The sequence below is a fragment of the Syngnathoides biaculeatus genome, chromosome 18 (genome assembly GCF_019802595.1).
Source record: "Syngnathoides biaculeatus isolate LvHL_M chromosome 18, ASM1980259v1, whole genome shotgun sequence".
In the NCBI taxonomy this organism is placed as follows: Eukaryota; Metazoa; Chordata; class Actinopteri; order Syngnathiformes; family Syngnathidae; genus Syngnathoides; species Syngnathoides biaculeatus.
Window position 1 is genome coordinate 19,153,648 of NC_084657.1, and position 27,940 is coordinate 19,181,587.

Genomic DNA, 27,940 nt, shown 5'->3' on the forward strand with positions numbered 1-27,940 from the left:
ACCTAATATCGGTTTTTGTGATCCTTCTAAAACACTCTAGTATGCACACAAGATGGCGTCAAAGACCTATCTAAATAGGAATTGATCTGAAGGAGCCCTAATTGAAAAGGAATTGATTGCAAGGCTTTTTACTGCTGCATCTCGACTAGGGACAGGCTTTTTATGTCGAGGGACAATCTAAGTTTAGCCTGGGTTGTCCGCAGAAGTTAGGAAAGTCTTTGGTGCTTGCATGTACATGCACACTTCAGGTACGCGTAATGTATGAGGAGTTTGAAATGACTAACTGTTTGGTTTGTGGTATACTGTACTGGTGGATTGCACAATTAAAATGGGCAGTTCAAAACTTTTTATAGGGTGCGGAAGGAAAGGGGGTCAATTACTTGTAATATTTTTCTATTCACAGTCCCTATCCCTGCCACAAAAAAAAGATTAGTGTTAATTTTTTCGATCACTGTCATGCACATCATTAACAACATGCTATTTACATAAGGATCCGTTTGTTGAAATTAATTTTTTCATGTGATTATTTTTTATTTATTGCTCCTGATGTAGTGAGTAGCCAGATAGTTTCCTATATCGTAGTCAGTTCAAGTTCTATGGTTATTATTACTTTTTTATGTTTAAAAAAAAAAAAAAAAAAAAGCACAGCAGAGCTTTTGCTTTCCTGCCTTAGGGGCATTCAACTTTGGAGGTTCCACCATTTAGAAGTCCAAGAATTGTGTACTCAAGTCAGTAAAACTGAATATTTCTGAGGACTTTTTGCAAGGATTTTTTTAATCCGAGTTAAATCTAAAAATGACTATTACACCAACTGTATTATTCACATTCAACATCAATCAGCGCATTTAGTATCAATCAAAATGACTGCACAAATCAAATGTACAAATCTACACTGAGAAGTTCAATTTACAATTGAGGCACTTGAATTCATACCAATTGAAGCCCCCCCACGCATTTAAATACGTGTTTGATCAGTCATTTGAGACCATTTTTTTACTCAGTCACAGGCTTGTAAATGACGTTCACAGGGGAAGCTCTCATCTGGTTGTAAGAACCATCTCGCTACATTCATCCATCCATCCATTTTCTGAGCCGCTTATCCTCACAAGGGTCACGGGAGTGCCTATCCCAGCTATCAACAGGCAGGAGATGCGGTACACCCTGAATTGGTTGCCAGCCAGTCCCAGGGCACATTGAGACGAATAGCCGCACTCACAATCACACCTCGGGGCAATTTAGAGTGCCCAATGAATGACATTTTTTGGGATGTGGGAGGAAACCGGAGTGCCCGGAGAAAACCCACGCATGCATGGGTACAACATACAAACTCCATACAGGCAGTCCTGGGATTTAAACCCTCTGAATTGTGAGGCCAACACTCAAACCAGTTTTCCCACCATCTCGCGCATCTTGCTACATTACACAAAGAATTTGTTTTTACACGGACATAGTTAAGAACCATCTGGAATGGCAATCGACAACCTCTCTACATTCATACAGTTTACCTCTCCTGGGATAACTGGTGCGGTGCCTTTGAGAGGAAAAACAAAAAAAAAGATGCATAATACCAACAAGCTTTCCCATCTCTACAAATAAACTATAATAAAGAAATGTCATACTATAAAATAAACAGATACATTAATTAACATGAAAAACATGCGTAGTGCCAAAATATCTTCACAGGAGTGCAGAAGTAGTCAGTTTTCACGTAGCTAAGCCTCTCTACCCAGTGACTCAATGTGCACATCCTTACATGTATTTTGATTAACAGTACCTGACCTTGCATGTAGCGCGCTCATGTTCAAGTCTACAGTCACGGCGCACTCCTCACGGTGCTGAGACGGACCTGTCCATGTAAAGATTTTAAATGATGAGAAACATGGTGGTGAATTACCTTCTTGTCAAAAAATACACTACAGTCATGTGGCCAAATACTTTGCACTAGAAAGAATGACTGTAGGAACCCCAGCAACATGACTGAGATAAGAAAATGACTTCAGTCTAGTGGAAAATTACCGCAAAACTAGGTTGCAGGAGGAAAGAAATAAAACGTAAAAATAGCTACATGCCTGTCTCAAAATCTCAACTTTTTTCAAGCATTAGAACGCAAAATAGCACATGGGGGGGAGATATTGTTCTAGTGAGAACCACTGTAAAATAGAAAACCCCAAAAGAATTACAGTCACGTAAAAATAGCCACTGCTCAAACAAGCCTTAAAAATTTATAGTACCATGTACTCTCGTATGAAGCGCCTGCAGAACATACAGTGCGGTCACGTACATAAAGCCACTGCCCCAACAATGGAGGCTTTCGAAAAAAAAAAAAAATTTACTTGGATGAGAAGCCGCATCCCACCAGTGCAAACCCTTACTCATAGTCTGTGTCTCCGGGGGTCCGACCGGGGCGGGGAAGGCGGCGGGGGCAGAGTCACGGTTGTCGGGGGATCGGTTGGGTCATTCATTGGCAGGACCAGGCGGGTTCCCCGGATGGCCACCTCATGCTCAGCCTGCGCCAGTTCGTGGTCCAGGCTCTCGTCGGCAGCGGACGGGCGGTGGCGCTTGATGTTGCCAGATCCCGAGCCGTCCGTGCTGACGGTGACATCAGCGTACATGGAGCTCACACTGCCGTCGTTCAGGATGAAGTCTTCATCATGGAGCGGCCCTTCGTTCTATTGTGAAAAAATAATTAAAATAAATACAGGTAAACAAATGTTTCCTACATGCCTTATAACATTTTCCTATGCCACAAATTATATATTTACATTACCTGAATGTCAAATACAAAAACGATGGATATGCTATTGGTACTAGGTGTCATGTGGATTATAGATTAAATATGAATTGATAATGGGATATAAAATTGTCTGTCTCCAGGAGGACTGCGATTGGCTGGCAACCGGTTCCGGGTGTACCCCGGCTCCGGGCCGATGACAGCTGGGAATGGCTCCAGCACTCCCGCGACCCTCGTGAGGATAAGCGCTCAGAAAATGGATGAAAGGATGGATGGAATTGGACATAAAGCATAGTTATTGTACTATTGTACAGTAAACAGATCCAGTCGTGCCTCAGCCAGTACATTGGATTTTTAAATTATGCACTCAAAACGCACACGCGGAAAACACTGAGCTACAGTGCCTTCCATAATTATTGCCACCCCCAGTTAAGATGTGTTAAAAGCTTTAAAATAAATTCAGTGTTTATTGCAGAAGAATACTGTCACACTGAAAATTTTAGGAAAATGTAACCTTCAACTCAAATGAATTAAGAAATAAAAAAAATTCCTGACTAAAAAAATAATTATTTTTCATTAAATCACCTGTTCCACAATTATTGGCACCCTTAACAATTCCCAAGAAATAAATATAATTGAAGCATTTCTGTCATTTCTACAGTAGTTTACAAAGTTTACCAGAGTATGTAGGAACATTTAATTAGTAATTCATCCCTTCCTGTTTCCCTGGGGTATAAATATGACATGACACAGATGCCATTTCTCTTATCCACTCTTAAACATGGGAAAGACAAAGGAACACAGCATAAAAGTGAGGCAGATGTGCATCGACCTTCACGGGTCAGGCAGAGGCTACAAGAAGATTGCCACTCATCTGCAGCTGCCCATATCCACTGTGAGAGGAATAATTAAGAAGTTCAAAACAACCGGAACAGTGGTAAACAAGCCTGGACGAGGACCCATGTTTATTTTGCCACCACGCACAGTGAGGAGGATGGTAAGAGAAATCAAACGATCTCCAAAGCTCACTGTTACAGAATTACAACAAATGGTAGCATCCTGGGGTCACAAAGTCTCCAAATAAACCATCAGGCGTTGTCTACATGCCAACAAGCTGTTTGGGATAGATGCATGGAGAAAACCTTTCCTCACTCACAATCATAGACGCAAACGTCTGGAGTTCGCCAAGCGGTATTGGGGCTTCAACTGGGACTGTGTGCTTTGGTCAGATGAGACCAAGATTAAGCTTTTTGGCAACAAACACTAAGTGGGTCTGGCGTGCCACGAAAGATGCGCATGCTGAAAAGCACCTCATACCCACTGTGAAGTATGGGGGTGGGTCAGTGAAGCTGTGGGTCTGCTTTGCTTCCAAAGGCCCTGAGAACCTTGTTAGGGTGCATGGCATCATGAATGCTTTGAAATACCAGGACATTTTGAATCAAAATCTATTGCCCTCTGCCCAAAATCTGAAGATGGGTCAATACTGGGTCTTTCAGCAAGACAATGACCCTAAACATATGGCCAAATCTACACAGAAATGGTTCACCAGACACAAAATCAAGCTCCTCCCATGGCCATCTCAGTCCCCAGACCTCAACCCCATTGAAAACTTGTGGGGTGAGCTGAAGAGGAGAGGACCCAGGTCTCTGGATGATTTAGAGAGATTCTGCAAAGAGGAATGACTGAAGATCCCTCTTTCTGTCTTTTCCCATCTTGTGAAATATTATAGGAGAAGATTAGGTGCTGTTTTGTTGGCAAAAGGGGGTTGTACAAAGTATTAACACCAGGGGTGCTAATAATTGTGGCACACATTATTTGATGTCAAATAGTTATTTCTTTATGTGGGATTTTTCCCCACTAAATAAATGCACTTGTATTGAAGGTTGAATTTTTCTCTTTTTTTCCATTAAGGTCCCATATTATTTAGAAAAAAAATATTAGAACCTAAAAAACACATCTTGACCAGGGGTGCCAATAATTATGGAGGGCACTGTATTTCATAAAACAACCAATGTGACTCAGTGGAGATATCATCTTCAACAATACGTTTATATTCTTTATATACTTTACTTAGCAAATACCATTGTCCTTCTACCGAGAGATGGAGCCATCTTGTGGCATTTAAGCAGAATAGGGCTGGTGACCCATATTGATTTTTACTGGAAATTGCATTTGGGTGCCACATACCAGCTGTAGCCCGGTAACAAAAATATTACCTGTGTATTACGACATATGTTATGTGAAAAAGCCCCTTAAAATAAGACTCAAGATCATGTAGCTCCCCACAGCGTCAACATGGACACACACAACATTGTAGAGCTCTCAGGCGTCAGTGTTTACTACGACAAAGATGCCATTTCATCAGTAAAACCATTGTGAATAATGTGTGGCAATGTCACCTATAACATGCAATAAGACACAACACTTAAATTTGTTGTCTTCGTAGGTGCTACTGTTTTGGTTACCTGTGAACAATGTCTGCAAACTTTGTTTAGTTAGTACCCGTTTATTAGGTTTCAAATGGGAAAGGTCCAGTCACCCCCTACCCAAGAAACCAACCACAATCGGCCTCAATGACTAACGGCCGGTAGCACTTACACCTGTGGTGATGAAGTGTTTTGAAAAAATGGGAGTCATATCATGACCTTCATAAGACCCAGCTCAGATCCATACAAGGCAAACAGATTAACAGAGGACGGCGAATATAGCATTGCACACAGTGCTGTCCCACCTGGAGAAACAAGGTAATTACACTGCCTTCTCTTTGTGGATTACAGTTCAGCGTTTAACAATCCTACCACACGACCTAGTAAGGAAACTGCTGAACCTCAGTCTACCTCACTCCAAATGGCTCTGTATTAAGGACTTTTTAACAGAACACTCAAAGGGTCAGGATTGGCACCGCCACACCTCCACACCCCTCAAACTTAGCACCGGCTCCTCTAAAGGTTGCATGCTGACGAAGTTAGGTTACTCCTACCAACCGGGCCGCTCCCTGTTTGCGCTACTGCCATTGGGCAGACGGTACAGGACCATTAAAACCAGACAAATCGACTGAAAAACTGCTTTTTCCCAATTGCTGTTAGAGACCTCAACAATCACTCTCGATAATAAGTGCCATAAACCAATACAACTCCAGTATTCAATATACATCTCTTTCCTGCTGTAACTCACAATATGCAATTGTCAATTTCAGGTGCATCTTATGTAAATATCTGCTCAATCTATGTTTCTGTAATGTGTCTATTTACTTCACTTTTAATTCTTCAACATTAACGAATAACGAATGTTATTTCATTTTTTTTTAAAATCTTTGTTATTATATATACGCATATTTTTATATTTGGACTGAATGGTCTGCAGCTTATTTTATCGCTGCGCTTGTTGCAATGACAATAAATATCTGAATCTAAAAAGGGAAGTCTCCATTTATGGGAGGTATTGCTTTGTCTTAAATCCATGACACACTCTGTGACTAATTGTGGCATGGCGCCATTAGAGGGACGGCGATTATTTGAGGAAATACTGTACATATACATTACATTATCCAGCAAAAACAATCCAAAATTCAAATGCTTGTCTGACTATAAAACATTCAAACCTAATGAGGCAGCTATTTAAACATGTTAAAATGATGGAGTTGACATTCAAACCTCGTATGCTTGCGGGCTGGTGAGGCACCGTGCCAGTGGTCCGCAACAGGCTGGCAGAGTGGCGGTAAGAGGGGGGCCACTGTGGGTCAGGAGGGGTTTTAGGTAGCTGCGCGAAAAGGTGTCAAGGGGCTTGGGCATTTTGACAAAGGTACAAAAAAAACTTATAATGATACAAGTGCCTAAAAAAAGTGTACAGTATATGCTTGAATGCATGCTTCTTGGAAGTCCATGAAGAAACATGGTACTGTGCAGGATCAAATTTAGGCCTGTAATGTGCAACAATTTTGTTCCCTCTTGGCCGTGTCATCAGGATGCATGGAGTGAACTTCCGGATGAGAAATCTGTATCTGAATCATCTTCTGAACACTCTTGTCCAATGGATGTTCTTTTGAACTTGTATTTTAGCTAGATCTTCTGGACCTACCCAAACAGTCACTGAGTCATTATTCCTAACATGTCACTATTTCCATGTGTGACTGTGTGCCTGTATACAATGACCAGTAGTAGCACAGGCTTGATTTACCCATGCAAATCACTTTGTTACAATTTATGTATGAAAAACGCTTTGCACATAGCACTGGACATTAAGTTTACCCTTGAGCGATTAATATTAAAAATGGAAATTAAATATCACTATTTCTCCACATCAAAGGATACTTGTGATCAAAGTTGTACCACATCCTGAAGGGCCAGGCGCTCTCATGCTTGGTGTTCCTCCTCTGAGAGCCATCTAACATTCCTGAACTCTGTCAAGCAGAACATTCAATCGTGTTTTCTTTGTTTAAATTTTACAAGGAAAAAAACTGGATTTCAACCAGGATTACTTACTGAGTGATCTTGATCAGAGTCTACACCCACGCTGAGGAGGAACAAAAAAGACATGATGGTGACATTGGAATAATTCCCCCCTAAAAAAAAAAAAAAAAAATCATAGATGGCATGATGAACTCCGTTGTGGCGCTTACGGAATACTCATGAAGGAGAGCATAGGCATGGTGCCGCCTCCGCAGATCCACACGGTGAAGAAGACAATCAGTAAAGTGGTTGAAAACATCATCTGGCGGGCGTAAGTGGCAGTGTCTCGGATAGACAGGGCGAATGTCATCGCCCCACGCAGACCTATAACGGACAGAATTGTAGAAATAGACCAGGGGTTGGGAGCCTACGACATAAGGGCAATATTCAGGTGCACCTCAATAAGATCAATATCGTAATTATCATGTTAAACTCAATTTATTTCAGTAGTTTATTTGGAAAAGTCACACTAATACAGATGCATTACACAGAGTAAAATACTGCATGATTTTTTTTGTCATTCTGATTATAGATTAGTGCTAACAAAAACACAACTTGCCATGTTGAAGAGATTACACGAGACAAACGTTTGATTTTTAATATTGAAATTAGATAGAAGCTTGCCATCTGAAAAGTATTTGACTGTTCAATTAATCTTCATGAGTTAAACTTTTTTTAATCAACCTACTGAAAGTACACATTTTTGGCATATTCAAATTTATGTAGACGCATGGAACAAGAAAGCATTTTATCCAAGCCACCATACCGCTCAAAAAATAAAAACAAACTTCAAAAGAGCCATTATATAAAGAACGAAAACATAATACCCACAAATGCTGATAATGAATGACGAAAGATTCACAACAAGGGGTTTGGCGAGGATAAATCTTGAGACGGGTAAAGTGATTTTGCTCCAGGGTTGACATATGCTTTAACAAACGAAGAACAAAAAATTATATGAATTTGTGTGTTGTTTGTAAAAGACCACACATTATTTAAGCACTAGAACCCATTCGGAAATTGTGTGCAGTACAAAGACCCTGCATAAGATACCTTAAACAACACTTCCCTCTACTGGAATAAAGCGGCAGAGACAGATCACGAGGCTTGTTCTACAAATGAACTTTATAGTCTATGAGGACATAGAGCCTACTCTTACTTTGACATTTGCCTTTTTTTTTTTTTTTTAAAGAAATAATCAAACGAAAGGGTGACAGCGAAATCCTGACAGACTTCACCTCAGTGTCTAGTAAAACATACCTGCAAACATCATGACATGCTGAAAATTGGATCCGATCTTATTCTTGCGGCCCAGGTTGAGCAAGAAGGACAATGGGTAAATGTTTGCCGCCCTGCCCAAGAACACAGCCACCTAAAGATGTAATTAGGTCAAGGGCAAAACGCCATGCTTAAACAGTTAAAGAGGTATGCACAAGAAATTACCATAATGACAGGGAACAAATAGTCACTGCTATATTGTCATAATTGCCTCATGCTAAATTTACACTGGATACTACAAGTGAGACATCAGATTTTCTGCCACCAGGTGACACAATTGGCATAGTTTTTGTGATGGCAGCATAAAAAAAATGCATAGAATCAAATATCCTATGATCAGAATCTGGCCTCTTCGTAAAAGAGATAAAAATGTACACTAAATCTTAACAACAAAAAAAGCATCCACTGTTAATAAAAATGACATTAAAACTACTCATCACTTGAACTCATTGCTTGAGTAATTTGTTTGGTTCCATGATTGTCATTAGCGTCATGCTTTCATCCACATCCTATTTACAATGTAAATGCAACTGATATTTAACCATTTGTATTTCTCAGTGCTCAAATAACGCTCTAAAAATCCAGATTAATTTAAATCCATTTTTGCCCATCTGACTTTGGGGATTCTGTTATTTAATGTAAATGTACATCCCAAATACAAGAAGACCTCTTCAAGGTTGAGCTGGGTAAAGGATACAAAGGCCCCGATAATGAACAAAGGGTTGAAGACATGCGACTGAAAGGAGAAGAGCGTCAGGCCCATGTAGGAGAAGATGAAGTTCTCCGCCAAAAAGTTGAGCAGTTCGAATAACTGACGTGACATGGAGACAAAACAAGCACATGACAAACCACTTCCGCTTCATGAGAGTGCCCGTTGGTATTTTTTGGTGAATGACATGCCCTAGTTGGCATCCATAAAACCACACTGGGGACAAACGTGAACGCCACTAACCTGTTTGGTGCGATCCTGTGAGTCACGAGAGAGATTGTTGTAGGTGTAGTGCGCCTGAGTGATACCGCAGAACAGCACAGCAACCACGCCTGGAATGGGACACATTCAGAACATTACGCGACAGTTGACCACAAGAGGAAAATGATTCAAAATATAATTATGCAAATGCAGCACCAGTAAAACCACAGGCCTCGGCCAACAGGAAGGTGCTCCAGGACATGAGGAAAAACAATGCCGTCTCCAGTAAGGGGAAGTCCCGCAACTTGGTAAATTTGGTCACGTGATGGAACGTTAAGAAAAAGCAGCAATAAAAGGTAACATGCAAACCCTATGATTATGTATATTATTATTATTATGTATATTATATCTCAACAGCAAATTACCTTCTAATGTTGATATTTGACACACACGACTCTGACAGCATATTCCCTGGCTAAGTGTGAAACGAATTGAACCTTGGTTTGACAAGACAAGTTTTTAACTCTGCATGACTTCAATTTGACAGAGATCTAAAGACTCCAAATTTTCCTGAGGTGGAAATGCTTGTCTCCATGGTTCCTGTGATTGGCTGGCAAACAGTCCAGGGTGGCCACAGCCTCCTACCCAGAGATAGCCGCAATATGCTCAATATCACCAGAGACCCTAGTAAGGATAAAGGATGGACAGGAGTTGGTAACATTGGTACCCGCTGGCCTGTTCTCAAAATAGCTCACCAGAAATTAGACATTCTGCCTTCCTAAGAATATTGTCAGTGGAAATGTAAATGCTTGAAGAGAAGTACAGAAATAAAATGTTGCATCTTGATATTAAGGCATTTCCTATATTGTTAAATTATGGAAAATTATTGTGAGACATAATGGTCAGTGTCTTCACATAGATGAATTATTTGTCTTTTTTTTTTTTTAAAAAAGAGATAATTTGAGAAAATTCCTTAATTGGAAAGTGTGTATCAAACTGGTGGCCCTTCACAATCAGTATCCAAGAAATAGGCCTCACTTTCAAAAAAAGTTGACAACCTGTACTGTAGAAGATACAGATGGATGGATGTTTAAGAGTGGATTATTAAACATAATGATTGGCTCTAAAAAAAAAAAAAAATCATTGATTTTACTTTTTTCTAAGGGTAAGTGCAGCTATAGATTTTGTTGAAGGAGGTCCATGGCTTAAAAAAAGAAAAAGACTGAGTGGACATCATCTGCGTCTTCACACAATTCACTTTTTTAGAACCAACGGTTAGAAAATAGTAATTCGGCATACAGCCTGCACAAAAAAACGAAAAGCAAATCACAACTGCAGTGTCTGAAGCTCAGGAGGAACTACATTTTTTGCTCTCCATAATACAGCAAAAATGAATTGTGTGAGCAATCTCGGCGCGGGTACACCACCAAAATGCACTGGTGAAGGATATGAGTGCAGTCACCACGCCAGTCGCCACACCAAGCGCAAACGATCCACTGAAGACACCCAGGAAGATGCCAAAGGACTTGAGCAAGGCCATGGCTTCAAAGCTGTGGCTGTTGTCTCCCGCAGGCTGGTAGGCCACAATGGACCTGAGGGCCAGATGAATAGCATTAACATGCTTACCATTAGAAGTAACACAGAAAGACAGGGCCCACGTGAAGACACAGACAAATCAAATTAACCTGAATCTGTGAATGTTTGGTAACCCCTGTGATTGAAACACTTTACTCTCATGATAAACCAAATAGGGAGTCTTTGATTTATGATATCGTTCCTGGCCTACAGTCGCAACGTAACAAATTTTCAAGCAAGTCAGAATGTGCCAGTGCCTATTGCTAACATAGTAGTACAGTCATACTGAAATTACACTGAATATGTCTGAAAACACTTCTAAGCCATAAATAATTCAACCGTGACTGAGCATGCGTACAATGTATTGTTATGCTGCTGGTTCATTACATGCCATTTGTAACTTTGAATTCTCATAACTACACTAAATGTTTGTATGAAAAAGTCTTTAAGGCAATAAATTTTAAACAATTAAGTTCTTTTCAAGCTTAATTTGATATACTCTTACACCGCATCCTATATGTATCCTCAAAATACTATTTGTCGTAAGGAGGAGTACCACCTGTACTGTTAAAAAAAAAAATAATCCCAAATCACTTGACAGGTTTTGACCCAACAGTGACCTAAAAGGAAAAGCAGATTGTTTAAAATGTAAGACATTTCCTCAAATAGTGGCCACCGTTCAAATAATGTTCCAATTGATTGCAGGATTACGACACATGCGATTGCAAGGCTATTTTAATGACAGATCAAAACTCAAAGGTATAATTATAAAAACCCGAAAACATTTACAACAGAAAAGAATCATATATTTTATAAATCTAGTATGACCTTCAGAGGACTATGCAAAAACGGATATGCCACATGAGATGAAATATGGATTCTCCATCCCTGACTTAAACAAATAAACTCCCCACCTCAACTAGACAGGTTTTTTTTTTTTGCATTATTGGGATGACCCACAGTATAGTCAAAATTCTAGTTAGTTTTTACATATGCCAATGAAAATGTTTTAAAAAAAATAAAATGAAAAAACAAGCTATACAATAACGAACAAAACATTTGCATGGATGTAATTTCGACCACGCTGCTTAGGTATCTGCGTCTATATTATGTGACCTGGGGAAATTGAAGCACGAAACAATTAGCTCTGCGTACAACTGCACTGCATTATTGATAAGAACCATGAATGAAAAGGACACAAATATAGACTTTTCATGTTACAGTTGACACAATTCTCTGTCCAAATAAATGTCCCCACTCAAATAGACGATGCCTTCAAAAATAAACCCCTGTTACTCTCTTATTATAAAAAAAAACCCATGGGCACTTTTTGAGGAAATGTGTAATGACTCAGTTTGTGGAATCTCAGTATGCCACCACAAACAAACGCACAGCCCAACCACCCACCGAGGAATGACTGTCTGGTTCTTTCCCAGCCATTCCTCTGAGCCCTCAGGCTGCAAACTTCGAGCTCCCTGCCTATCCCGCTTCTCCATGCGGAGAAGAACACTGCATGCATACGTACAGGTAGGTGATGAACGACACAGATGGACGAATGGAAGGCCAGCAGTAGAATGACAGGGACTTTTGTTAGTACGATGAGATGCAGTAGAGGATTTGAAGATGCGAAGTGTGAGTGAGTGTTAGTTGATTTTTCAGAAGGGTGTCGTGAAAACTTACGACGAGAGGACGATTGCCACGGCATCGTTGAGCACGCTCTCTCCAAAAAGTAAAGCATACAGGTCCACGTCTACCTTCAGATCATTAAAAATAGCCAGCACTGTCACTGCAACACAAAAGGGAAATGACGTTTTATGACCCCTGAATGCAAACCTTTGTGGTCAAGGGCCACATTTGATTTTTAAAAAGTTGTGCAAGGTCACTTTTAGATGAGGTACAAGAAAGCTTATGTAGAATTTGTAACATTGTTTATTTCATCCATTATCTGAGCCACTTACCTTCACCAGGGTCACAGGAGTGCTGGATACATGATACTGAATTACAAGACTTTTTATTCTATTGTATTCATATTGGTTTAAGCATCTTGTGGAGTAGAGTTTGTTATTTCATTGTATAAACAAGTATAATCTATAACATGTAATGACAATAAAGGCTTTCTTCGAGCAGGAGGGGGGACACACCCCGACCTGGTTACCAGCTAATTACAACCATTGATACGCACAACCACACCTAAGGGCAATTTAGAGTCCCCAATTAATGCATGTTTTTGAGATATGGTAGGAAACCGGAGTGCACGGAGAAACTCCACACAGGCACAAGGAGAAAATGCAAACTCCACACAGGCAAGAAACCTCAGTCTTCAGAACTGTGAGGCAGATACTCTAAGCATTTGTCCACCGTGCCACCATGGCTTATTTATTTATGGTTTATTTTAATGATAAAATAACACAACTCACCTCATTTCTATATACTGTAGTTCCTTGCCACCATGATGCCACAAGATGGCGGTAAAGCACAACATTTGTCTACATGAAACTCCTCAATTCAACATCCTTTTTTTTTTTTTTTGCTTTGGCCTGATCACAAAAACTGCAAGTATGTAAGTGGAAAAAATATTGTGAACATTTAATTTACGAATGTTAAACGACAAATGTGAGAGGTTCAACTGTATTGTACATAATTATTGCTCGAAAATATTTTCAGATGTAGTTACAAAAAAATTCATTTTGAAATCAGAAGTCGTGCAAAATGATGGCATGCACAACTTTTGGAACTAATGATTTCAAGGTCTGTTTAAACAAGAAAAATTGCAATTTTAGTTTGAATTTAGTTAGTTTTGGTTTTCTTATAAAATGAAAAGAATAAACCAACTTGGGACTACACATTAAGTCAATACTTGCTTTGCTTTAGTGGGCCACAGAGAGTGACACGGCAATTACTTTATTGCAACTTTAATTAGTAATACTAGTAAAGTTTTCCTTCTACTTATCTGACAATTAGGAATATTAAAATGATATCTAATAATATGACATTGTACTGCTAATAAAAGGGTTGTGATGGCAAGGTTTTAACCTGGATTGAATTAGTTTGGCTAATTTCCTATGGGACAAATGTGTTTTTAAATGAGAATAATGCAAAAGTCAAGGAAAACGTTGATTGGCACAGAGGTTCAATAGGAAAAATCAGTAAACTGTTTGATGCCCAATTCACAGTCTCACAATTGACTCCCCCCAACTGATGTTGTACCTGGGTCTGTTGCTGATACAATGGCCCCGAAGAAGAGGCAGTCAGTGAAATAAAAATCTCCCCCAAGCTGGCCCACCACTTTCATGAAGGACACAAAACCATACATGATGAGCCTGGAGGACATTGGAGGAAGCCATTAACACTGGAAGACTAGTTACAGTTGCAGTATATGAATCGGAACAAAGCACGTACCCGATAATAAAGCAGGATATAACAGTTCCCATGAAAGCATAGGCCAGAATAGAGCCTATGTTGCGGAAAAAATGTCTCTAAAACAGATGAGGACAAACATTTTTTAAAATATTAAAATGTGAAGTGACTCTGAAGTCACATCAAGAGTACAAAAACAACACACTGTTGGTGGGGAACCTACAGCTCCTGGGCCATTATTTGCCCCGTAAGAGCGCTTGACCTACCTTGACAACAAATCTTAAAACAAATAAAGGAACTGATGTGAAAAAAAAGCTCCAACAACAAATAATTGACATATTTCCACAATACATGATTAGAAAGACATGTATTGTTGCTACCACCCCCATCCCATAACTTTAGTATGTCTAGCCCCTGTGTGAATTTTCCCCCCATTTTCTATAGTGTCCCAACACTTCTGTCCACGCAGGGTCTCTACTACAGTTAACTTTTGATTATAAACTGTCCTTTAGATCACCTTACCCGTTTTAGACTGTATCCAGCATGGAAGATGATTGGGGGCAGCAAAATGTTGAAAAAGACTTCTGGGTCAAAAGTAACCTAAAGAAATGCAGCAGAGAAACGATGTTTAATTTTGTGCAATCCTTCTGAAAGTATTACAAGGACACAAACAACCTGATTTTTTTTTTTTTTTTTAAGATAGTTGAAGTTGAGGTGATCATATCTGAGCCAACTTAAAATAAACAATGACATATTGGACGCCACCACCCGCTGGTTTTGGAGAGACATCTATGTTGTTAATGCCAAAACCATCGATGATGAGTGTTAAAGTTGAAGCGATGACTAATCCCTTCCACCCGTAGTACTTACACTGTATTATAAGATAGAAACATCATTAATACAAAATAACAGTTACATAGAAGTAAAACTATAACCATCATAATGATAAAAAAGACAATTTAAGAATAAATTTACAGAAACAATAATTATATAAAAATACATAAATAAAAATAATGTCTTGCCTTTCTCAGCATCTCGTCATCCTGCACTTGGCGGCCTTTGCCGCGGCTAACTTCGCCCTTCAGGGTGTACTCGTAGAATCGCCCGCTGACGTTGACCAGCAGGGTGGCGGGACTGGCGTTCACTGCACAGCCCTGCACCACCTCGCTCATGCTCGGAGGCACGTGGACACCGAATCGCAAGATTACACCCACAAGAAGGCCTTTCAGGGAGGGGGGAGAGAGAGAGAGAGAAAGAGCGAGAGAGAGAGACACTGATGGTCAAAGTTGGTTTAAGAACTAATATGTCAATTTTTTTACAGCTTCATTGGAGTTTGACAGAACGTTTTCCTATATAAAAACACAGTCCACCAAAGTGGGTAGAGTAAGTGGGTGAGTGGAGGTTTCACCCGCCACTGGTGGCATTTGGTGGGTCGAGGGGTGTTCACGTTAAGTACTTTTCACAGGTTTATCAAAATTTATCAGCTGTGGAAAAATAACTACAAGTATTACTACATCAGGTGGCACGGTGAATGGTAAAGCGTTGGCCTCACAGTTCTGAAGACCCGGGTTCAATCACTGTGTGGAGTTTGCAAGTTCTCCCCCGTGCCTGCATGGGTTTTCTCCGGGCACTCCGGTCTCCTCCCACATCCCAAAAACATGCAACATTAATTGGACACTCTAAATTGCCCCTAAGTGCGATTGTGAGTGTGGATGGTTGTCCCATTGTGCGCTGCGATTGGCTGGCAACCAGTTCAGGGTGCACCCCGCCTCCTGCCCGTTGACAGCTGGGATAAGCTCCAGCACTCCCCGCGACCCTCGTGAGGATGAGCGGCAAAGAAAAATTGATGGATTACTACATCATATTGGAGATACTGAGCAGTTGTGATTTGTGTATACGTATTTGCATCGTACCTATGATGTATTTATGGCCCAGATGTGAAGGCCAGGAACACACAATGTATGCAATAAATCCTGCTGCACACTCTGATATAACTTTTGGTGTTAGTTCATGTATTTAAGTGGAATCCTGGCAAGTTCGGTTTAGTATTGTGAAACACTTTCATGATTTTTTTTTTTTTTTTCCAAGGGGACTGTTGGATGGGATTAGTGGCGTTTACATTCATCTCAACGGGGAAGATGAATTGTGATACGAGCGTCTAGAGTGAATTACGAACGTGGTCACAGGACGAATTTATATTTTTTTTAAATGAAAAAAAAAAAACCTCGTAGGTGAAGACGCCACTGTATCTTCACCAACCAAAGAGCTTTATTGCTCATTAGCCTGCGCTAACCCCAGGCAGCCAGTTAGTTAGCACTGGCTAACGGGGCTAAACTGTGTCAGTGGCTGTTTAGCTTGAGGCTGGTGCTCTTACCGTAGATCATGGCGAGCCCAGTTTCGTGCAGGAACCTAAAGCGCCTGTGCTTGAAGAGCCATATGGTGAGAATGGTGAGCGTTAACAGCATGATGAATATGAGCAGGTTAGCGCTGTCTTGGCGGTGGCTTTCCTCAGCCAGCCTCTCTGTTGCGACGTTGTCCATCGCGTTCCCCTCGCCTCTCCCAACGAGGGCCAGCAATGAGAAGGGTAGCCACCACAACTCCGTTGGGGATTTGCCGTGAAGAAGGGGGTTTATTTGTGTAGACGCCATTGTGGCGCTACGGTTTGTAGTTGCAGAGGTAAGGCAAAGTATGGTCCCTGCTCCCGTTTTGGGTCACAACAAACAGGATCCACTTCCGGCCTGGTGTCAAAAATAAAAGAAATTCTAGCTATTCAAAATAAGAGGCTATAAGTACGTCATACTAAAGGAGGATGGATGGATGAATGAACAATGAATTAAAAAACTAAATAGTATGACAATATGGTGAGGATAGAAAATAAACTATTCATAATAATAATAGGATTCAGTGGACAAGTGTGTGAGAAAATGGTCAAACAGTTTAAGAATCGGGAGAAATCGCTGCATGTAAGCAGCAAGGCCAAAAACCAACATTGACTGCCCATGACCTCCGATCCCTCAGGCGGCACTGCATCAAAAATAGACATCAATGTGTAAAAAATATCACCAAGTGGGCTCAGGAACACTTCAGAGAAACAATATCTGTAAATACAGCTTGGTGCTACAGCCCTAAGGGCAACTTAAAACTGTACTATGGAAAGCAAAAGTCATTTGGTAAGCATGACCCTGTCCGACCTTTTTTGAAGCAGTCATAAAGTTCTAAGTTGATGATTTGCTAAAAACACTAAAGTTGATCAGTTTGAACATCCTGTCTTTGTAATTCATCCCATTAAATATAGATCGAACACGATTTGCAAATCATATTATGCTGTTGTTATTTATGTTTAGACCAACGTCCCAAATTCATTGGAACTGCATTTGTATTTCAGTGTGGAACTCATCCCCTCTATTTCTACTACCAGTTTGTTTTTGGCTCTGTGTGAGTGTGTGTGCGTGTACGTGCGTGTGTCCAAACAGTTGCCCGTTATATAACACTACGGAAACAATGGGTTAAATGTTGCTTAATGTGATCTGTAAAAACTAAAGCATATACAATCAATGACAAAAATGTCAAATGGTTAAATACCATGAAATAATTGCATGTGTGCGCAGATGCACCTGATTTGGCCAACAAAAGTAGATCAAATCTGCTGAGTCAAATTTAAGGGATTAGGAACTTATTTTTTTTTTTAAATCTAATTACAAATATAAAATAAATAAACTATACATCCATCACTCAATTTTCAACAACTCAACAATTTTCAACTCAATTGTCCTCACTATACTCACTTGTCCATCCCATTCGACAATTGATAGGTTACGCTCTGGATTGGTCACCAGACAATCTCAGGGATAAATACATTAATTTATTTAAAATAGTAACGAAATATGTTTTTATATAATAATAAATACATATTTTAAGTATTTAGTCATTAATTCCGATTTGACCTAAAGCACTCAATTTGTCTCAGACAGTTTTAAGTGCTTCCTGTTTTGTTTGGGGTGTTTTTTGTGGGTGGGAGGGTGTTAAAACAGGTGCACGTAATGACTCTGGAAGTGTGACAATTTACCTACAGTATACTGTTTTTGAAAATATATACTTTCTATAAGTCCGCTTTGATTTAAAACCTTTCAGTGGCTAAAACTGAACGTGTTCAATAATGTCAATAGAAGCCGCACATAATGAAAGTATGTCAAGACTACTCTTTTCTTAATTTGATTTATCTTCTTTCACAAATGAGATCTTCACTTATAGCGTTTCCAAAAATGTGTGTTTTTCATATACAGGTAAAATTGTGTGCACATGTTGCTGATACGGTATCTTCAAAGTAGTTTCCTCTGACAGGAAATGAAAGCCAACAGCGCAGTAGCACACATGATGGAAAGTGTTACCAAACATGATCTCTCTTCTGTTATCACTTCCGCATAAGGGTTGAACTTCTGTAACAAAATTTAAATCGCAAAACATTTCATCGGTGGGGTTGATTTGTAAGATATTTGAACGTTAAATCAGATGTATCATCAGTGCTGTCAGGAGTAGTCATTAAAATTATGCCTAGAATCCTAGTATTGTTAAGCAATTTGAACATGTACATTAAATCATAATCTCAACTTTTACATTATGCTCATGTAAATTCAGCAATAGCATGATAATTTCCGCTAAAAGGAAGTAGAAGCCACACAAGTCTAGAGCAGGGAAAAAAAACACAGACATTTAACTCAGAGGAAACGGCAACGTGTACCTTCGCTGAAAGCATCCAAATTCTTCTTGTCCACGATGCTGAATAAATTGCTTTTAGTTCTCTGGCTGGCAGGACCTGCTTTTGCCAAACAATTTCCAGGTAAGAAAATTTGACATTTTAATTAAGTTAAGGGTGATTTGGATTAGTTTGCCACCTGTTTGGATTTACTGTAAATTCCTTAAAGATAAACCATTTTTTCCCGCAATTGATGGAGATTATCATGTGAAGTTTTTGTATCAGTGTTTCGTCAACAGTGTACATTTTCCTCAACCACAAATTGTTAGTTAACAAAGAAGGACAACAGATATGAAATTAAATTCAATCTATCATTTGTAGTGGACTATTAGATTTTACAGTAAAATTATGCGAGTGTTCTTTCATTTGGTGACAGCGGTAAAAGGTCAACTCTCACTCAACTACCTCTATTTAATAAATGATTCCGGATGGCTATCAAGTTCAAATCGGAAATCATGTTAAGTGAATTCAGTTGTCACACACAGAGGTTATCATCATAAAATCTGTATGGAATGCACAGGCAATATTTTAAGAAGCTTGATAACATCGTCAACTGTAAAGTGTTTCCAAAGTGATAGTTAACTTGTTGACAATTGGTAAATTAGCTGTATTTGTGGAATGTCTGTTCTGTTATTAATACACATATCCTTCTGTCTATCACCCCAAAAAAAACAACCAAACAAAAAAAAAAAAAAACCCAATACTTTAAACTCTCAGTTTTGTGGGACTTTTGTGGAAAATTCTCCTGAAACTGTTAAGTGAAGACCAAATCGCACCAGTTTTGTAATGTTCCACTTTGGAGGGTTCCGTGTAATAACAAGGTTCTACTTATCTTTGACAGATGTCGATTGTGTCATTTTGCATTTGAAGACTGTTAGATGTACCTGGAACGGACATGGCAATCTCACAGTCAACTACACCTTCCACAGCTGGTTAGTTGAAATAAAATCTTTTGAAATAAACAAAAATAATTATTCTTTCATTTCATCAAGTGTGGGCTTGAAAAACATTGCAATGCATTGTTTGAATTAAAAAAAATGTCATGCTAGATAAGAAATAGCTTTTTGGATTGCTGATTCAATGGGAATTTTCTTACACAGGTTTCATAATGAAAAAGCCAGGGCGTGTGAGATGTACTTGACCAGCAACAGGATCAGAAATGGCTGCATTCAGCCCTATGGTGACATTTCCAACAGATTCACAATGTTTTACACACGACTGGAGCGTGACAACAGAACTTCCCCGAAAAGGCATGATCTTGTAAAGAAAGGTATTATCATTGTTCTACATTATTGTGGCAAATCTTTCATTATTTCTTAGAAAGGAGATTAATATGTTGTATTTTACCTTGTGATTATAGTGTTTTAAATTAGTACACTTAACTTTAGTCATAGAGTACTGATGACATAATCTTAAATGACATGCTGTACACAAATATCTAACATAAAAACAGAACAGAAAATATTTTTACAAATGTATTTTATCAACAGATAATGCATAAGCTCAAAAGTCAAACCTAACTAACGTGACCCACTTTACCCCCCCCCCCCGCCTGTATTCACAGCACTTTTTAGTAAACCAAAACTCATTTAATATTAATCTAATAAATGTTTAGTACATTCAATTCAGTTTGAAAATCAATACTAACAATTATTGGAATATTGTAGAATCTTTTTCTTATTTTATTTGACAGCTAGTTGGTAATGGTTATAGTTATTATGTATATTATGACTTTCTAGTCCTTCATGACCTAGATCTCTAATGATATGTTACTGATTGGATGCAGAGCAGACACAGAGCATTTAAGGAGTGAAAATGAAGTCATCATTGTAATGAAGTACAAAGTCAGAAAATGTTTTAACATAAAGTGCTACTCATGAGTTGATAAAATAGTAATATAGAAAGTGTAAAACAAAAGATTAATAAAGTGCTACCGATGGGTAAGGGAAAATAGTACAGACACAGGACTGTTTTTACCCCTTAATTGAGGACCTCTGCTCTAAAGCATACAAATAACCTATAAACTTTAAAACATTTGATATGCCTGAATTGCAAAAGAATGAATAATTGTGGAAACTTTTACAAAGTCTTGTATAAATACTTGCTATAGGACATCCATTCAACAAGTTGAATAAAGAATAACTTCAAGGCAAGCCAAATAACATTTTGGGTTTAAATGTCTCGTCTGCAGTTAAATTAAATCCGCCGACCAATTTGACTGTTCAGAAAGGAGCAGACAATGTTTGGTTCTACTGGAATCAGATCTTGCCATCATGTGTGCAAAATGAGGTTTGCTACAGGACCTGTTACAAGAATTGGGACGTAAGTAACCAGATGTCTCCAGTCTCATTATTGGTATTTTTTTTTTTGTCTGTGATTTGCATTGACTTTCCATTTGAATTACAGTGCTTTCCGCAGACATGTGCAGTCCTTCATGGGAAGCAAAATTACTGCATCAACTTGCCCTCTGATTGTTCCCGGTATGAACTTAAAGTGAGAAGCAGTTTGGACGAAACGTGCTCAGCTTCTGACTGGAGTGACTGGAGTGATCCTGTGATCTGGATATCAAACAACAGCACAGGTAACAACGTTCCATAATCCATTTGGGAGGGGGGAGGGGGGTTCCATTTATCCGTTTTACAAACCTATTTTTTGCCGGATCACAGAATGTGACCAAGGCACCGGTTCCACGTTTGTGATAATTGTGTGCGTTCTGGCTCCTGTCATACTCATCCTGATGGTTGTGCTGTTGCTGCGTTATGAGAGGTGAGTCAAATGTGTCTGTGCACTCCCCGCCAACAAGATGGTGGATCACAAAAGCAACGGCACAAAAATCATGCCAAAAATCAGTGTTAGGTACATAGTTTGGTTTTAAGGTCACACTTGAGTACGGTACAAAATCGAAAACCAGTAGCGGGCACTTGTTCCATAGTGGGGACTTCGTCCAGGTTTTATTACCACCGCGATCACGTTGCAGTAATAGGCTAGCGTTGCATTTGCTACTTCTACATTATACTGTCTCTTGATCAAAATGATAATCAGATATTGCGTGGTGTTTCAAATGAATGAACAAACTTGACGTACTGCCTCAAGCACATCGCCTGCCATGACGCCAGAGGCCTCGTGGCACTGTTTGTTTACAGGGAGTAAAATATGGTTACAGTTCTGGTCCCTCACCCAATATGGTCGATGTGGGAACTCGGCACGCCTCTAGAAAGTCAGAATGAATGAAATTTGAATACATACTGTATATGATAACATCCTTGTGACACAGTACTGAATATCAATTTTTTTTTTTTTGTGATTACCTTCGAAATTGTCCCTGACTCCCTCACATAGGTTCAGAATCATCTTCATCCATGTAGTACCAGAGCAATCCCTGATTCCTCAAGATAAGATTGAGGTAAGAAGCATCGAGATATAAGGTTTCAAGTTAATGTTCAAACGTATTTTTATGTTGCGTAGCATCAATAAAATGGGATGAACATTTCATTAGATGGCTTATATATATATGTTTTTTCCTAAAGCCTTGGCTTGAAATTCCCAAAGATCTTAAACAAAGCTTCAAGGCAAGCTACCATGATCGTGCCTGTCCTGTTCAAGAGTACCACCATGTCTCCCAGGTACCACTCTGAAAGCCAGAGCTTCAACAGTTCCACATCCTACCCAAACACAGACCAAACAGCCAACCCCATTTCCATCTCAAGAGACAAACTTGGAGAGTAGCAAACTCCCTGTTCCTCTTTGATCTACTTTGTCTCTCTGTCTCTTTTTGAGCTGAGTTCTCATCACTATCTTTTTTGGTCAGGTTTTCACCACACCCGATTGGAAGTGCCTCATGAGATTGGTCAGCAAAAAATGTATCAAATAAAATATTAGGTCCTGCTCAAGAAAAGCGTGATTTAAACTCACTAACCATATACTGACACCGCTTGGCTTTTTCTGTCAGTTAATGTAATAACTCCTGTTATTATGCTTCCAACAGATTGGAAGTAACTACAACTTGCAACTGGATAAACATTTATATATTCAATCGTCTTAATAAAATATACATTAAACCTCACAAAATGCGCTATAGTTTTTCTGATTGTATATGCGATACAGTATCAATAAATTCTGAGGGGTCCGAGGACCACTTGTATTGCATAATTGTTATTTGAGTATCAACAACAACATCATTTATCGATACAAATGGCCAACCTGCAGCTCTACACAGTGCAATGTGACTTTTAAATGTGAATCTTGCTACTCTCCTTCATGTACTGTCGACACATGTAAATATAACATCCATCCATCCATTTTCTATATTGCTTATTTTCACAGGGTTCCGTGTGAGTTGGGACCTATACCAGCCCACTTTGGATGAGTTACACCCTGGGCTGGTTGTCAGCCAAATGTAGATGTAAATATACCCAGATAACAATTGGTGTATTAAGTTATTGAAGTATTATTATTATTATTGGCAAAATATTACAATAATGTGGCATTATGTGGCAGCTGTAGAACAGTTCTGAGAAACGGGTTTGCATCCCGGCCTGCCTGTGTGGAGTTTGCATGTTCTCCCTGTGCCTGCGTGGGTTTTCTCCCGGCCATTCCGGTTTCCTCTCACATCCCATACATTGGACACTCCAAATTACCCTTGGGTGTTATTGTGAGTGTAACTGTCTGTCTTCATGTGCCCTGCGATTGGCTGGCAATCAGTTCAGGGTGTTCCCCGCATCCTGCCCGATGACAGCTGGGATTGGGTCCAGCATTCCAGTGACCCTCTTGAGGATAAGGGGCTATGAAATGATGATGGATGGATGAATGGATGATAAGGAGTATTAAAGCCTCACTGAAAAGAAAAAAAATACTTTATTTTCTATTTTATTTACGTTGTATTTCTTTCCCTTACAGACATCTAGACGTAAAATGTACACTTTTTTTTTGTCAAAAAGCATTTTAATTAATTCTAGTAATATTTTTTTCCCTGGAAAATATACCAATATGTCGTTACCTTAGTTTGTGTTAATATGGAAATGAAAAAAAAAATTACCTTCATAGGTGTATACGTTCGGGTCCTGGAAGTCCAGGTCCTGTCCAATTCTCTTCATCGAGGGAGTCCACGGTGTACCGCACAGCACGGAAAGAATCCAACACATTTTTCTGTTTCAAGAAGGGTGGGGCGCAGGGCAGCTGGCCCGGGCTTGAGCCGATCTAGTCCGCTAGTTCCTTAGCTGAACCCGTCAACCACCGCTGTTAATTAATGTCTCCGCATCCACTTTTCATTCTTTTCACTCTGACGCTTTTTCGAGCGTAAGAAAAACACTTGCAGTCCTCCAAAATGACAGAGCCTTCGGTTGCCGACACTCGCCGGTTGAATTCCAAGCCTCAGGACCTGATGGACGCATACGGTCCCCCCAGCAATTTTCTGGAGATAGACGTTTTTGATCCACAGATCGTTGGAGTCGGGCGGCACCGATACACAACTTATGAAGTTCGGATGCGGGTAAGTGTTCGATAAGACGTCCGAAAAGCACTTTAGCCTATGTACCAACGACACCAAATGGGTTATCCGTGCTGTGACGTTGTAATGAGGCGAGAGCAAAACTCGAGGGCCGGGGATTGTTCGCGGCCTAGTGGGTAGTTGAACTGAAGGAGTGTGCTGTCATATGAAAAGTGTGTTCAAGTTAAGTTCAAACAACGCTTAGTGAAACGAGTGCATTGATGCAAGCCATGACAAGACTATCTTCAAGCAGCATTTATTTACAGAAACTAATTACAACTGCAGGAAAATGCCTATATAGCAAACACTGCTACACGATGCTAACAGTTTCAGCTAACACTGTGAAACATCGACAACTTAACATGAATTTATAACTGTCTACTTTTACCAGTACGTTTCATAACTAATTAATGGTTTGAAGACATTCAAGTATCTAAACTATACTGTTTACACTGCACTAAGCAAAGCATGCAAATCAAGTTTAGCGTGCATAGAAATTGACGGCAGTAAACTTCAGCTAACTAATAGCAACGACACTTAATTTATGTAGGGCTTTAGTCATGTCTTTTTTTTTCAATGATACTTTCTCAAGTAGTTAACTGTGTTCTTGCTTAGCTTTATGGCCTCCAAGTAGAGTTTCAACGTCAACGAAATTAATCCTGTTGAACGAATAGGAAGCAATTTTTGCTGCCCTTGCATTGTAGACTATTCACTAGGTCACATGTCCCCTTGCAAGTCACTGAATCTTCTGTTCTGTCCATCTTGTGTAGACCAACCTTCCTATTTTCAAACTAAAGGATTCCTGTGTGACAAGACGATACAGTGATTTTGAATGGTTAAAAAATGAGTTGGAGAGAGACAGCAAGGTGAGTGAGGCTAGTGAATCTTACCGCATGCATTTGTGATTTTTTATTTATTTATTTTTTTAATAAATGTATCTTTTATAATTTCCCATTAGATTGTCGTACCGCCTCTCCCGGGTAAAGCCCTGAAGAGACAGTTGCCCTTCCGCAGCGACGAAGGGCTTTTCGAGGAGTCGTTCATTGAGGAGCGGCGGTCGGGTTTGGAGCAGTTTATCAATAGGTCAGTAAATTTGTTGAACCGTTCACTCATTGGGCGGTACGATGGCTCACAAAATGTTGGCCTCACAGTTCTGAGGACCCAAGTTTAAATCCGGACCCCCCTGTGCGGAGTTTGCATGTTCTCCCTGTGCGTGCGTGGGTTTTCTCCGGGCACTCCGGTTTGCTCGCACATCCCCAAAACATCCAACATTAATTGGAGACTCTAAATTGCCCAAAGATGTGATTGTGAGTTGTCTCTATATGCCCTGTGATTGGCTGGCAACCAGCTCAAGGTTTACCCTGCTTCCTGCCCGTTGATAGCTGAGATAAGCTCCAGCGCTCCCGTGACCCTCGTGAGGTTAAGTGGCCAAGAAAATAGATGGATGGACGTTCACTCATTGTAGTTGTCTAAGAAAAACTAACAGTGGTACCGTGAAATTAAAAGGGCCCAAAAGTCGTACAACTCTCGCTGAAAACATCACAAAATGTGTAGTTTCATCCTCTGTCATGCATGACATCACATTAAGCGGGCAAGACGCATATCAATTTTTTTTAAATGTGTGTGACTCCACTTGAGGAGGAAATAAATGGGGATGTCTGTGCCTATTGCTCTTTTACTGTCTGGTGTTCTACAGCCACTCAAGTTTTATTAACCTTGTGTTTCTTAGTAGAGGAGGGTGTTTAAAGAGTGTATTATTGTTACAGTGGTTAACTCATTTTTGCACTACTACTATAACTGTTAAAGTTAAAATGTTACTTCGAAACATTGCCAGCGCAGTTACGGCTATGATACGACAGCAAGAGTTTGAGCCAAGAACTGACAAATTCTGTGTACTTTGATCTTCTTTATCATATTTTTCATTTACTATGTAATGATGTCAACGGTTGTCTTATTTTTTAGAATTGTGTTACCATGTATTTTATTTAACGCTCATACGTGAGTAATGTGAAGAGGTTTTTTTCAAAGTGCTTTGTAATGGGTTAATATTACAGGCTAACGGTTACCAAATGAACTAATAGCCCCCTGCTAACCTGAACTCGCAACAACCAGTTCTCCGTTGTCATTTGCTGATTCAGGTCACTCACCAGGCTATGGCCCGCCTACCTTGTGAAGCCCCACACACTCAGTTACAAATAAAGTGTAAACATTAGGATTGCGACCTCGAGTGGACACCAACGATATCTACACCTCACACATTTCATTTCTTAATCACGAAAAAACTAACATAACTGTCCAACTGCATAAGATTCCATTGTACACATAAACATGTCCATTTATATTCAATTCTTAATATGTTTATGCTATATTAAATGTTTATGCAACGCCAGTAATACAGTTTTATTAGTGTCCCAGGTAAAATGTTTGCCTGCCGTGTGTGTGTTTCTCTAGAATTGCAGGTCACCCTTTGGCCCAAAACGAGCGCTGTCTGCACATGTTCCTGCAGGAGGCAGAGATCGACCGGAACTACATTCCCGGAAAAGTACGACACTAGGCTTACTAACGGATTGGGTGGTGGGAGGTGGGGCTTTAATTAATTTTCTCTGGGTTGTAGAATGGACTTCTTCTCTATAATTATCAAGTCAAAATGCACTCGATATTGGAGCATGTTCTTCCACTGTGCGTGCGCTTTTGTTTTATAACAACAAGCTGACTGTAGTTTGTCATTGTACAGTAAGCTTATTGCTTTTATTACAAAATACCACCTGCTACATGCACGCTTTCTCCCTTGTCATATAATCATGATTGTAATATATTGTGAATAAACTAGATTAATGATTAAGTGTGTCATGCTATTTCTGATCCTCTCTTTTTTGTTTTTGTTTTTTTTTTAGGTATGAGTGAAGTAAGTTTGATATATTTATGATTCTCAAGTTATTCTGCTGCATGAGCTTTTTTTAAAGGCTAAAAGCGATAGTTCACAAATGGGAAACAAATTATAGCTTGTAAATATGCCGCATGTAGTCTGTTTTTTGGAATTGATAACAAATGGAAGAGCATTACCAGATTTACTTTGCAATACTATTGTTTGGACTTATGTGAACTGTTGTTAAGTGTTTGCGGCGTATTGTACCTCATTAACAGAAATCTCTCCTAACCAATTTTTATCAAAATTAACTGCACTAATAATTGCCAGCTGCATGCCAAACCTGCACACTTATATTTTACAGTAGGTGTTTAATCAAGCCAATAACACATGCTTTTGATGTTGGAGAACTATTGAAACATGCTGCATTTACATTTAACAACAAGCAAGGACACCAACCAGTGTCCTTATGTTGACACTATAGTCATTCACGAGGTGTCGTTGCACCACTGGAGTGTTAAATCAGTATCACCTTTA

The 27,940-nt window shown here is 39.6% G+C and overlaps 3 protein-coding genes across 5 annotated transcripts; 2 read left to right on the forward strand and 1 right to left on the reverse strand.

Moving 5' to 3' along the window:
- Window positions 1–1,779: 1,779 nt before the first annotated feature.
- On the reverse strand, window positions 1,780–17,056 carry LOC133491962 (sodium/hydrogen exchanger 6-like). The gene is made up of 16 exons (XM_061803737.1): window positions 16,674–17,056; window positions 15,322–15,521; window positions 14,822–14,899; window positions 14,342–14,418; window positions 14,150–14,262; window positions 12,623–12,728; window positions 10,818–10,959; window positions 9,584–9,689; window positions 9,410–9,498; window positions 9,155–9,268; window positions 8,440–8,551; window positions 7,350–7,503; window positions 7,213–7,243; window positions 7,042–7,130; window positions 6,385–6,490; window positions 1,780–2,669 (listed from the first exon to the last, which is right to left on the reverse strand). Exons 1-16 carry the CDS (start codon window positions 16,945–16,947, stop codon window positions 2,373–2,375), a joined length of 2,088 nt encoding a protein of 695 aa, XP_061659721.1. The 5' UTR covers window positions 16,948–17,056; the 3' UTR covers window positions 1,780–2,372.
- Window positions 17,057–18,779: 1,723 nt separating this feature from the next.
- Window positions 18,780–23,993, forward strand: LOC133491964 (cytokine receptor common subunit gamma-like). 2 transcript variants are annotated; one of them, XM_061803739.1, is made up of 9 exons: window positions 18,780–19,136; window positions 19,894–19,984; window positions 20,153–20,322; window positions 21,244–21,374; window positions 21,459–21,633; window positions 21,719–21,818; window positions 22,392–22,455; window positions 22,580–22,675; window positions 22,861–23,368. In XM_061803739.1, exons 1-9 carry the CDS (start codon window positions 19,073–19,075, stop codon window positions 22,921–22,923), a joined length of 954 nt encoding a protein of 317 aa, XP_061659723.1. In that variant the 5' UTR covers window positions 18,780–19,072; the 3' UTR covers window positions 22,924–23,368. The 2 variants fall into 2 exon arrangements, with proteins under 2 accessions (XP_061659723.1, XP_061659724.1); XM_061803740.1 differs by lacking the exon at window positions 22,861–23,368 and adding an exon at window positions 23,376–23,993 and having other exon boundaries at window positions 18,781–19,136.
- A 178-nt stretch (window positions 23,994–24,171) lies between these two features.
- snx12 (sorting nexin 12) lies at window positions 24,172–27,448 on the forward strand. 2 transcript variants are annotated; one of them, XM_061803744.1, is made up of 5 exons: window positions 24,172–24,540; window positions 25,308–25,403; window positions 25,496–25,620; window positions 26,989–27,079; window positions 27,432–27,448. In XM_061803744.1, exons 1-5 carry the CDS (start codon window positions 24,376–24,378, stop codon window positions 27,435–27,437), a joined length of 483 nt encoding a protein of 160 aa, XP_061659728.1. In that variant the 5' UTR covers window positions 24,172–24,375; the 3' UTR covers window positions 27,438–27,448. The 2 variants fall into 2 exon arrangements, with proteins under 2 accessions (XP_061659728.1, XP_061659727.1); XM_061803743.1 differs by lacking the exon at window positions 27,432–27,448 and having other exon boundaries at window positions 24,177–24,540; window positions 26,989–27,379.
- Window positions 27,449–27,940: the final 492 nt, after the last annotated feature.

Coding starts and splice junctions, on each gene's coding strand:
- LOC133491962 (XM_061803737.1), bottom strand. CDS start 16,947: ATGGCGTCTACACAAATAAACCCCCTTCTTCACGGCAAATCCCCAACG. Junction 15,522..16,673: donor TGGGCTCGCCATGATCTACG/GTAAGAGCACCA, acceptor CCTCCCTGAAAG/GCCTTCTTGTGGGTGTAATC. Junction 6,491..7,041: donor TGGTACAACTTTGATCACAA/GTATCCTTTGAT, acceptor CTTTTCGCGCAG/CTACCTAAAACCCCTCCTGA.
- snx12 (XM_061803743.1), top strand. CDS start 24,376: ATGACAGAGCCTTCGGTTGCCGACACTCGCCGGTTGAATTCCAAGCCT. Junction 24,541..25,307: donor CTTATGAAGTTCGGATGCGG/GTAAGTGTTCGA, acceptor CATCTTGTGTAG/ACCAACCTTCCTATTTTCAA. Junction 25,404..25,495: donor AGTTGGAGAGAGACAGCAAG/GTGAGTGAGGCT, acceptor ATTTCCCATTAG/ATTGTCGTACCGCCTCTCCC.
- LOC133491964 (XM_061803739.1), top strand. CDS start 19,073: ATGCTGAATAAATTGCTTTTAGTTCTCTGGCTGGCAGGACCTGCTTTT. Junction 19,985..20,152: donor AACTACACCTTCCACAGCTG/GTTAGTTGAAAT, acceptor TTTCTTACACAG/GTTTCATAATGAAAAAGCCA. Junction 20,323..21,243: donor GCATGATCTTGTAAAGAAAG/GTATTATCATTG, acceptor TCTCGTCTGCAG/TTAAATTAAATCCGCCGACC.